This window comes from Kryptolebias marmoratus, linkage group LG6 (assembly GCF_001649575.2).
Source record: "Kryptolebias marmoratus isolate JLee-2015 linkage group LG6, ASM164957v2, whole genome shotgun sequence".
Classification (NCBI taxonomy): Eukaryota; Metazoa; Chordata; class Actinopteri; order Cyprinodontiformes; family Rivulidae; genus Kryptolebias; species Kryptolebias marmoratus.
Window position 1 is genome coordinate 10,998,008 of NC_051435.1, and position 12,880 is coordinate 11,010,887.

The window sequence follows — 12,880 nt, forward strand, 5'->3', positions numbered from 1 at the left end:
GCTAGACTGATGAGAACTCATTTCTGCTGTTGGATTATGTGAGAGGGCAGTTCGAAGGTTTGTTGTTATTTTAATCCCAGTGAGAAAATGAGGTTCTGTGGACCTAGGTCTGTGAGTCACAATTCATGTTAGCCTTAACATTAAATTAAACCTGAATACAAATCATTAAATAAGAAAATAAACATGTTGGAATATGTATATTACGATAAAGCTCCAAAATATTGCAACAATAATTTTTGATTGTACGCCCAACCTACAGCTGTAAAATGTTTCAAAATAAAGTCAGAAAAGAGCACAAGAGGTTTAAGAAGCTACTAAAAGTAAATATGATTTTTTTCATGGAGGTATTTCTGCTGCTCACTTTACTGCATAATAAAAAGTGATATTTTTGTTTATTTATTTATTTATTCTTTAAATAATAGACACCCCTTAATTACAACTTAATTTGTGAGAGTCTTAATCTAACAGATCTGAGAGTAGACTTGAATTTATTTCCGCCAAATAGTTTGGACACTGCTGCTTTTTATTTTAAATTAATGGCTTGTGGATAAACTGTTTGTGTTATATAATGTAAGTTAATGTTTTAAGCTGGGTAAAAGAAACGATTGCAATATTAAGGAGGTATAATAAAAGTAATAAAGGACATATACTCTAATTCCTTCTTAGTTGAAATGTATTTGTACAAATGCAACTGACTGGTAATCTAGAGTATTGCATCTTTAATATTCCAGTGACAGATAAACTCTGGAACTTGATATCATTTTAGGGGAAATGCAGTTTATTAATAAGTAATTTATTGTTTCCATTACAATGAAATATTATCTTTAACAAAAAATGAAAAAAAGTTTTGTATGCTTTCAGTAATAGAAATAAAAAAAATTTGAATCCACTAAAACTGGATTCGGCAGGTCAGAGCTTTACTAAAACAGGAAATTGGAATCAGTCTAAAAAAATGTAATCAGTGCATCTACACTTGAGACTTTTCCTTTATTTTGTCATTTGTGTTTTTAAGGCCATTCAGTTAGATGAAACTACATGCCCAAACAATTGCTAAGTGACACAAAAAGAGAACCCCTATTATGTCTTTGCAATGTTAGTTGTTTATGGGTTTTTTTGCATTATGAAACATGAGAATGATAAAGGTTAACTGAAAACAAATAACTAGTATTTTTAAAGTGACGGCTAAACCTCTGTTTCTTACAGCCTATGTATAGTTATGTATTTTGTACTATCATCCTCTGATAAAACTACTCAAAATAGCTTATTGGCTATTAAGAATAAGGCAAATTACCAGAGTGGTAAATCTTTAGCTACAGATTACCAGCATGTTGTTGTGCTCCAGTACAGCAATAAAACTTAAAATGCTATTGCTTCTTTGAACACTGTGTTGTGTTCTTGCAAATTTAGATCAAAACAACTGAAAATAAAACATAACAGTGGGAAATATTTCTGGCTGCTGGTAATAAAGACTTCTTTTTTGTATGAACAGTTTTAAGTAATATAAAAGGCATTCAGCCACATACTGAAGCACAACAGTTCTGTAATTGTGGCAGAAGTGAATGACAGACATGGGTATCTGACTAAAAGTGTAAACTACAGAGTGGCAGGCAAATAAGAGATCAGTGCCTTCAGAGAGTTTAGTGCTGTGACACAAATGAGGGATTTGCAAATAAAATGATTCTGGAACATTTCTTAATAGAATATGAAATGAAGGAAAGAAAAAAGGTCAATTTGTGTCACAAAGCAATTGTGAAAAATAAATGAGATAATTAATAAAAATCAAGAGGAAGACGTTTCAAATATTTTTCTACTTTTCTTTGTCCCACAGCCTCCTTTGGGGTTTTATACATCCGCTCCTTGGATAACTTTGGAAGAGTTGCATAAATAGATTATCAGTAACAGAATTTCCAGACGGCGAGTGTTTCCTTCTTTTCATTATGTGCATTTCTTTCTGTGGTTTAAAGCAGCGATTGTTCCACAATGTGCTGCATTTGCATGTTCGGAATTCAACCAATTAAAAGCTAATTAATTAGACACAATTCTATTAAGAAACAAATCCCAGTCATCAATATACACAACCAAGGGTCACCCATTGCTCAAATGTGAATTGGCTCTTTGCACCACACAGACTAGAGAATAGCACAATAGCACTATTGGAACTCACAATAAACAGTTTGCCATGGATATATTTGTTGGAGCATGAACTCATCAGTGCTGATTGATTTTACCTCCCTGGATGGAAAGCTGAGCCGCTGCTTGGACATACAGATCTCTATCAAATGGTCACTTCTAGAAAAGAAATCCTAATTCTCTGGGACTATTGTTGATCTTGCTGTTATTGTAATCACACTGATCTCCAAAAGCTTCACGTCGCTCAAGAAAGAACAGGTAAAAAAATAAGTTCACACTCACACTAAAGGGAAAAAAAATCAATCCATGTTTATGTCTTCAAAGTGCATCAAAGGAGAGCATAAGCATATAAAATAATTTACAAAACTAGTTGTGTTTTCTTCTGAAAATTATAATTTGATGTAGCTCTTTGGTGACTTTTTTTTTTTAAAGAAAAATTAACTTAAGGCAATAGTTCCGATCTGAAGTGAAAGTTTTGTGGAATGATCATTAACAGCTAGGGGAGGTCAGGTGACATCCCACTGCAGCATAACTAAAAGCTGCATATGTAGCTTTAAACTTTTACATTACTGTTAAATTTATTTGCAAAACATTTTGGCAGTAGCCCGTTGTAGCAGCTTTTGTGTAGTGTGGAGAACTTCCATCAGGAATAAAATTGTTTCTGCCAGAATATTCATGTAAGATTAACTAAATACCAGTCTTGAGTTTTATATAAAAAGTGCTTGCATGAATCATTTTATAATTTTTGAGACTGAAGTTGTTTTAAGATGGCAACAATCCACACAGAGTAGCCAATGGTTCATCATCCCAGTCACAATTAAACTCTATTTCATAAAACTGAAGCCGTTTAAAAAGCTATCTGCTGCAGGTAAGATATTGATTGTTAATTCTTTCCACAGAACCTCACTTTCCACATTACTTTAAAAAGTAATACAAGTAACTTTGTGTTTATTATTTTTAATCTTTTTTTTTGTCTTCTAAATGACCAAGTACCTACATATGCTGCTGTGTGAATTCCAGCTATAAAACAAGCTTCATCATATTTGAATCTAAGGCTTGGGTGAAATTACTGTTTAATTCTGACCTCTTCATGTCTTGTGTTTAATTTCCATGAGGCAGCTTTTCTTCTAATACACTGAAAGCTTGTATAAGAGGCAAGAATGGCCTCCTGGCAGAATAATACAATAAATAAATAATAATAAAAAAAAAACATTTACTAGCCTGTTTATTTGTTAGGTTTTTGTTACAAGCTAGGTGCTTACTGTTAAACAAATCTGCTCCTGGGTAGTGTGAGTTCCCCTGATAAATTGAGAACAGCTAACAGAAAGGGTTCTGGTCCACTTTGTACAAGGCAATTCATACAGCCTTGTTCATTTGGGTATGCATGAAATAACAATATCCTACTGGGAGCACTCTGAGTTTCAAACACTTGGGGTCAACTATACAAGCAGATTCCACATGCGTAGCCTGTGGCCACTGAGGTCTGGAATCTACCTCCCTCCTGGCTGGGTGACGTTGCATGTTCTATTTCCAGACCGAGGGTTGAAGTGAGGCTGCAGGGAGTGTAACACTGACCCACATGACCTGTGGCCTAGAAAAGCTGCCTGAAGCTCCGCACACTCAAAAAAAAATCTCCTCACTCCTTCGCTACAGATATTCAAAGGCAAGCGAAACCTTTGCACGTAGCATATGTCTTTTTATGCCAAATGATTTGCATCCTTTGTATTCACATTTTTGACTTGTCGCCGTCTTCTGCACTGTTGTTGGAGCCTGATGCGAACTCTCCGAAGTCTCAAGTGAGAAGTCGGAAAGAAAGCCGAAAAGGAAAAACTGTTTTACTTTCAGGCTCAGTGTCTACAGGCCACATGTCTCCAGTCATCTGTCACTAGTTTACATACATACTATGACACTTCCTCTCTCAGTGGGAACCCGTTGTCACCACTTGGCCGCCAGCAGAGGCTGACTGGGTGCTGGATGGGTCTCCCCCAGGTACCTCTGGGGAGCCACATTAGACCTAACTGACAGACTGACAGGAGCGTGCGCACACACACAAACACACACACACACACACACACAACCCTTTTCCAAGCAGTGCTCACTCCTCCAACAGTACTCCAGCTCACATACTCCCAAGGCACGGCACACTTTGCATAAAGCAGTGACTTTGCTTTACATCAATTTTTTTCCAGACACAAAATTATTTTTCACCCCTCTAGCCTCTTCGAGCTACACGGAAGTTTTGAAATGAATAATGGAAACAACAGAGCTGAGGACTCATGGGATCCATTTAAAGATGTGGGAGAGGCGATGCAGTCAGAGTTTGGGCTAAAGAAACACCACGCTTCAAGTAAATGAATCTGCTATTGTTCTGGACTGTATAGAAATGTTGCTATAAACCAGGCCTAACAGCACCAAGAATGATATGGTATCAACACATTTTGTTTTAAATAAGGAGAAGTTTTTGAAATTCTCCTTAAATAAGGAGAAGTGCAGCAATAAGCTGTTACTGTGTAAGCTGTTAATAAGTAGTTACTGTTCATGGCAGAGTGAAAAAGAAATCCTCTGAGCTAACAGAGTAACAAGAAGCTAACAGCATGAAATAGCTCTTTACTCTGCAGATTTAATTTAATATCACACACTGGAATCCAATGGAACAAGTTCAGTTTAAAGAGCGCAACAAGCTGAACAAAGCAACAAGAAAAAAACTGCTTCATTTTCTCCGTAAAAGTGGGAGTTTAAATTATATTTAGCTCTTCCAAACGTCGGTTTGGTATTTCCACCATGGCTTCCCAGATTCTTACAATGGGCGGTCCGTTGTAACAGCTATTTTAGACAATGCAAAGTCAACACGACTCCCTGAGGTGATTTCCTGATAATGAACACAAAAGAAGTGTCAGCCCTCATAAAGCCCAGTGATGACTCTGAACTATTGAGTGCTCTTTTTTTCACCTCACCCCCCTGATTTAAATTAATCAAATACCAAGTGGACTTCAAGAGGGACTGTCAAACAGGTCACACACCCCAAAATTGAACTTCCAGGGAATATTCAATTACACGTTGAAAACAAAACTCAGTTTTATGAAATCTAACACATGTACTAATCTAATGAAAACCAAACTACAAACACTCCTTTTGTTCTTCCCCTAGTTGTCCACTCGTGATAACTTGTGCACAGACTGGTGCGGTCATGTCACCATGCCACTGAGCCTGACACCTTAAACCTCCACGACAGCACACACTCTCACACACACCCCTCGATACCCTTCTTTCTTTCCCTCCAGGCATCCTCGTCTCCCTCGTCTGTACACCACCAGGCAAACTCCAACCCGCCCTCTCTTTCTCGTCTCCGGCGCTCGAGGCTCCCTCTGCTAACGGCTGGCACCGGGCCAACCTGTCAGCCACCCGACGCCACGGAGGATGAATGAATCACAGAGAACTTTGAGAAAAGGCACTGATGGCTCACATCTCATCTGATCATCGCTTGAGCTAATTGTCTCAAATTGATATTTAAGACAATTAGCAAAGGGGTGTGATAAACGGGAAGGAAGGAAAAAAGGGAGTCAAAAGATGAGCTTTTATATTCAAAGCAAATACACGAACGCCCGTGAATACAAATGTCAAAGTTAATTTGAGCATGTATTTCAATACATGAATTATAAGGCTATTATCTCATCATTACTGGAGCTGGAAAGTAAAATGGTTGTTCCGCACAGGTTTTATGTGCGAAAAATGTCTCCGGAATGACAGATGTATTTGCTGTCTAAATTTCAAACGAGTCAAAGATTTGTTTCAAATTTAGACAGATAAAAAGCAGGTGCATTTATAATTAAGGATGTTTTTTTTCGCAAAGACAATTTTGAGGATTTGCACAAAAGAATGAACATGTTTCCAGTTCTCTAAATGAAGTATTAGTTCAAAATATTTCTAGCCGCCTGCAATTTTCAGCTTATCTGCAAAAGAGGACACAATTACCAGATTAATCAGACACGGGTTTGTGTGAGAACATAAGAGGGATTTCAATACAATAAAAATACAGATTTTTTTCCTGTAATCCAGTGAAAGGCTTGCTGTTCACAAAAAAAGCACCTTGGAAGAAGGACAGGCTCAAACCCCCCTTCTTCACCAAGGTTATTCAATAATAAGCAACAGGCACACAATGACAGCTCAAAGTGCCAGCTATTTTCATAAAAAAGTCACGAAACTGGAGATTTTGTTAATCATCCTCTTTGAGTGTTGGGTCCTCATAGCCTGAGAGTGACAGTACATTATCTGGTTAAAGAAATGAATTACAGATAGGCAAGCTGATTCAGTTGAGGGGACATTATGTTGTTATGTCTTTCAGATGAATAACGTGCTCATGCTGTCACCTACAGCTCCTCTTTTCAGGCCGTGCACATGCAGTTTGCTACAAACAACACGCTGCGAGAAATTTAAAAAACTGTTTAAAGCAATTTAAAAACAGCTACATTTTCCAAACAGAAAATGTAGAAGATTTTCATTTTCATTTCTGCAGATATGCAGCCGAATTGCAAGTTTATGTCTTTGCTAAACTCGAGATTTCTAAATGTCTAATTTCACTTTGGTCACTTGAAGAAGAAAAAAAAACCCAGAACTTTGCATGTCTAATTAAAATGTAAACAGTGTAATGAGGACATCAGTGATTTAGGCAACCGTCTCTTTGGCTGCCACAGGGGGTATGATAATTACAGAGGCAAATCTATGAATGCACATGAATCTCCTACAAGTCCAGATTAAAAGCCTTAGTGCTAAACCTAGTTTAAGTACACCTGGGGATTGTCTATTCTAGCCAATCCCCAACAGGCTCCGAGCTGCCTCGTCTTCTTATGAGTGCAGAGACACCTCATGTGAAGGAGATGAAACAAAGCCCCCCTGTTTCAACGGGTTGAAAATGAGAAGAACGAGGAGTTTGAGGCAACAAATGCTGCACTTTGGGGTAAATAATATGCCTGCAAATGGCCTGAATAAAAGCAGCCCTGCGACACACTTTGTTAAAGTGTTGCTGTTATAATCAGTGAAGCCTATAAGCGCTATAAGCAAATTAGGTTTTTATGATATGGACATTATAGGACCTGTGTGAAGAAATAGATTATTTTTAAAAACAAGAAAGTTTTAGAAGTGACTCTTTTAACTAGATCGGGGTGGGTGAAACAAATGCATCCTTTTAATTTACAGTGTATTTAAAGCACAAAATTGTTGTATAAAACCAAATATAATCTAAATATATATTTGAGCCAGGCTGCAGAAAATTATTTGTGAGTATTTGTTTTTTTCATTTGAAGAAAAAATAAATTACTTAATGGGTCGGTAGCTGGGATGGTAAATAAATACAAGCCGCCGAAGGTAGACACATGCGTTTTAGAAAATGTCTATGCCATATGCTGTCACTCAGAGAGAGAGAGAAAAAAAGAAAACCTAGTCTGAGCAGACAGTCACTGTGTCTAAATGAGATGGTAGGAGGAGGAGGAGGAGGAGGAGAGGGTGGGGGGGAAAGAAAGGGAGGATGTCAAGGATTCATGGTCCTTCATCTTCGCAGTAGAGCAAACACGTCCCTCAGTATAGCAACAGACAGCTGCCTCCACCTTCTAATGCAGTCCAACTTAAATCACTGCGAGAATTGTCAGTGCAGAGAGAAACGCACAAAGATAACATAGCAAGCTGCCATGAGGGAAACGACAGAGATGTGGAAACAAGGAAGGGAGAGACGAACTGAGACAAAGAGAGGAGAGGGAGGGGGAACACGTTAAAAGACCAGAGTTTTTTTTTTGTTCATTTTGCTCAGAACTGACTCCTGTGGGGACCCCTTTTTACTTTGTCTATAAAAGAGACAGCAAAGACGCTGCTTAACATATTTACTTAAAGATTAAATTCCTGCTCTGATCTGGCTTAATAGAGTCAAGAAGTTGAATGGGGATTTACTGTCAAGTATATAAATATTTTACATCAATTTACAGACTTCCCAGAATCAGAGCCCAGTAATCTGAATGATGGCTTTAATTGTCATCATTAGTGTATATGTGGTGTATACAACCCCCCTTAAAGTAATGCTTTAAATTGTGCTGTCAGTTTTACTGATCACTGGTGCTGCTACACACTCTGGATTATAGACAGAACACTTAGAGAAGCTAAATTGCCAAGCAAGGGCACATCAAGCTATTAAGTCACAGCTTTATCTAAGATGCACATCCTTGAAGATTTCTGCTTTCTGTGAGCTTCGGCACATCTGTGAATAAGTGACCTAACAATAAATATTCCTAACAGCTGAATCTGCACAGACTACATTAATGAAAACCTATGATGTACGCAGCAAGTATCAGTGTGTAAGAGGAGGAAACAATATCTTCTTGCAGTTTCTCTGGTTGTATAACAAGGCAAGGAGGAAAAAATATGTGTTTTGACTCTTTTAGAACTGACTCCCTTTGTCAACACAACTAAATATAACACAGATATGTTTATCTACTTTTCTTTTAGCACACTCGGCTCCCTTTTCATTTTTTTTTCTACTATCACACTTTGCAACATATTTGGCACACAGTGAAACGTGTGATGAAAACAAGAGGGTCTGCTATCAAATTTTGTTCACAGATTTATGTCAAGCTTGGATTGTTATCATAGACGCCGTGCAATCAGAAACACACATCGCTGCCAGCTTCTTTCCATGCACATCTGAGGTGTTTGAGGTTAAGTAAGGATCTGCAAGAATCGCCTAACACGCTGCAGGAGCTCACACATGCTACCCTTTCAGAGCTTGAACTCTGAAATGTATCCTCGCGCAGTTCTTAATAATTATTTGCGGTCAAAGATTCAGGAAAACGATTTGATAAATACAAGAAGTTTTCTTTTACGATGCAGAGATATGTAATATGATAAACCCACTCCTACTCAGAGTAAATAAATAACTTCCTTTGGGATTAGGTGAGTACACGATGTGGAAATAAATGCATTATTATACTTTACAAGTCTGGAGTTTATTTAAGCTACTCAGAATATAAAGTAACACATCTGAAGAGACTAAGCGCTGCATTTAAAAGAGAAAATTAAGCTACTTTTTATTGCTCCTGACGAATTGTTTTTTTTTGCACGTTTAGTGTCTGAGAAATTTAAATCCTAACTTATCCATTCGCATGCATGGGAGGCTACAAATATGAAAAATATTCAAATCTGAGTGACAAATTTAATGCCCACTTAACAAAAACCCACATTACAACCAAACACTTAAACATAATGAGTGTTGTGGTAATGTACTTTATCTTTTCCTTTTTTTTTTTAGCTAACTGAGTGACGGATGCTGGAATGCTGTTATTTTTTGAAGAGGAGTGAAAACATACTTCAGCTCGCTGATGATGATGTTAATTTCCTCTCAAAGCAAAACATGCAAATGAACTGTGTGAACACAATTAAGTAAAATTGTTCTACGGAGGTGGAGGAGGGTTCACTCAGGACAAAGTGGTTTGTAGGAGAGAGCCATCATGCAACCTGTTACGTCTCCCGACTTTGTGTCCATTTACTCGCTTGTCACAAATAATTGCCGCTGGAAGAAGAAAAAGAACTATTTCTGGCATTCAGTCTGAACTGATGTGTGAGGAGATCTTAATTAGTTCCAATAGTGTGGGAGGAACAACAAAACAAATACATCCTATACTGCATATGATGTTTGACAGGCTACCTGTAAGACACTTTTCATAGTAACAATCACACATTACAGCATTTTTTATATAACCAGCATTCAGCACACTATTACTTTTTATATTGATTTTCACATAATAAACTGTATTTGTGAGATAATTCCTGATAATTGTGGAGCTGTAAGAGTAGGATTATATTTTTTATTAAGAACATTTAAAAAAAATAAAAGCAGACTCCTCATAAAAGCAGTGTTTGGTGGGTTTAAAATGTAATATCTGATGAATGCAAGCCAAATGATTCATCAAAACTTTGTATCTTTTAGCCATTCGGGCAATTGAGTCATATTGTTGGAATTAGGCATGCAAAAACAGTGCAATGAGAAAGAAAAAGAGACGCAGCACAGAAAGAATGTCAGAAAGCAACACAAAAACGATGGCAAATTCTTTCACCTCCACAGGATTCTTTGAACTTAATTGTGTGAAATTAATCACATAATCTGCCCTAATATCTCTGAGCTATGCTCACTGAAATAAAGAACTTTGGAACATGATTCATGCACACACACACACACACACACACAGAGAGAGACAGAGAGAGCAGGGGAAAAATGCTGCAATGACAGCCTTTAACAAAATATGACAAATTGGAAAGAACAGAAATACACAAATAGAACAACAGTGAATATATAATTACAAATGGAACATAGGCCTACCATAAATACTGGTGCTAGTGATCATGTCTTCAAGCCTAAAAACAAAAAGGAGAGGGGAAAACAGCAGAATCGGAATTTTCACGAGGAGGAATTCCAAAGGTTGCTTCTCATTACAGCCACTTTTTTCCTGCAGCTATCGGGTTTCACAACTTTGAAAAAAAAAAAAAAAAAAGACGCGAGCGAAAGAAAGCACACACGTCCCCTTGTTCTGTCCTCAGGTACAATCATTCAGGCCATTCAATTAAGCAGAATATAAACCACAGGTTTTAAAAATATCTACATTAGGTTTAAAAACTGGGATAAGGAAGAAGACCCTGGACGGAGACGCGAAAGCCTCTGCAGGCTGTCACTTCTTTGCGCGAGTTGAAAGTGGAGAATAGGAAGCATGTGAGAGGCTGGAGATGACATAAAACACACATTCTTCATGCCGCCCATTAGAGGAAAAGGCTAAAGCAGCGTGAAGCCCCCTCCCTTAACGTTTAAAATAGATTACTTGCCAGCAGTTGTCCCACTAAGAGCGCAATGACAACCCATCTATCTATTACCCTCCCGCCTGCTGTTACCGCGGCAAGTTTTATTCGGGCTGACATGCAAAAAAAAAAAAAAAAAAAAAAAAAAAAAACTTCTTCATGCAACAAAGTTATTCAGTAAGGAGACGGAATCCAGCCGCGGAGAGCGGAGCCTCCATAGCAAAGTCCGTCCAACTCGGGCGCCCGTTTTTTGTTATCATAAATAAAGCGACAAGTCATTCTGCGCGGAAAAAAAAATAACAACAACAAACTGGCCACAGACAGGCTGGGCTGCAGCCCCCCGTGATGCGCGACACCGACCGTCTCTCGGAGCTGCTCAGTTTCTCTTTCTAATTGTTCGCATCAGTGATAGACAGAGAGAGGGGGGCAAATAAAACAGGGGGGGGGGGTGGACTTTACCTGTGTAGGTGACAGGGCAGCGTCAGGGTTTACGGTACCATCGATCCTGCTGAGTGCGGAGATGAATGGCTCGCTGCGGTCAAGCGTGGCTGCTCACCATTTGAAACCATTCCAAGTTAGTGAGGGGAAGACTGACCACAGCCTCTGCCATGTTGGAATTCCAAACCCTGGACAGCTGCTCCACTGTCTGAAGGCAGCACGCGGCACACTGCGCATGTTCCCTCTGCTGAGAGCCAAATTCAAAGCAAATCAGCCCTAATGAGCTGCGGTTAGAGAGAATAATGTGTCAAGGATTGAGCTTACACGAAACTTGACATATCACCTGTCTGTGCGGATCAACTTTTCTTTTTTGAAGAAAGCAATATTTCTTCATCTTCACCAAAGTCGCCTCCTGTGATGTATCTGCGTTACGAACCTGCCTCCATAACTGCAGCCTGCTCCGCTCATGTGATGACCTAATTTAATCGCAATTAACACTGCGTTTATGTGGGGTAACCACAAAAGAATTCACAACAGAGGTACTCAGAGAAATGTGTTCGATGCTCGGAGATAAAGGGATGATTCAGGTCTTTTGAAGCGGGGTACTGTGGGAAAAATATGGACAATTATCATCTTACCTGTTGTAGATAGCTCTTTGAATGAACTCTGAGTCTTAAAACAACTTAAAAAATCTCATAGTGGTTAAAGTTCCTCGTTGCAAAGTGATGAAGCTCAGATAAAGATATCATAAAGTAAGAATAACAATCTCCACAATACTTTTCCCATGTGGATGGTTAATGTGTCTTTAAGTTAAAAATTTCTGAGGACAATTTGTCACCAAATGTGACCCAACAAAAACTACAGCCTGATGTAGGTCAGTCATGTGACTCAAACTTCCATGTGGTTTTTTGACAGTTAAGTACTTTGTTTACAATGAGTGTAGACCCGCATTTCAGAATTACAATTACATTCAATATATCTTGAAAACCACCAGTATAAACTCTTTCAAACTGAACCATTTGATATAGTTCAGAAAACCTTTTTATGTATGATTTCATAGATTGTAATAAGTACCTTTATTCCAAATGCTATTTCTAAGCCTTTCCATCACCATCAACTTTGCATTTCCTGCAGAAATACTGTGATATTCCTATCAGAAGTGCTAAAGATAGCTGCTAATTGTTTATATAATGACATTTGCAGGAACAACTATGAAGTTTTGGATGTGGCTTTGGCCTAACACAAATGTAATGTACTTTGGTCTTGTTGAGTTTGTCAGAATTAAACACTTTACTCTTATTCTAGTCTGCAAACAGCATTCATAAAGAGTTACCAAAATGTTCACTTGTGTTCTCAAGTTTTTCGCGTGAGTAGCGGAGGTTTGCAGTCTTGTCTTTTGAATTTTGACACATCAGCCTGTATGTGACAGGGATCTGAACTCAAGGCAAGCTTTTTTTTCTCTCTCTCTCTCTCTTTCTCTTGTTCA

General features: G+C 38.2%; 1 protein-coding gene across 2 annotated transcripts in view; it reads right to left on the reverse strand.

Moving 5' to 3' along the window:
* The window catches only part of fign (fidgetin), a 30,778-nt gene extending 19,146 nt beyond the window's left edge, over window positions 1-11,632 (reverse strand). Inside the window, exons 1-2 of one of the 2 annotated variants that reach the window (XM_017424564.3) lie at window positions 11,416-11,632; window positions 10,487-10,521 (exon numbers count right to left, since the gene is read on the reverse strand). In XM_017424564.3, coding sequence (XP_017280053.1) covers window positions 10,487-10,511 — 25 coding nt within the window. In that variant the 5' untranslated portion in view covers window positions 10,512-10,521; window positions 11,416-11,632. The remainder of the gene's footprint in view (window positions 1-10,486; window positions 10,522-11,415) is intronic. The other variant, XM_037976304.1, reaches the window with a different exon arrangement.
* Window positions 11,633-12,880: the final 1,248 nt, after the last annotated feature.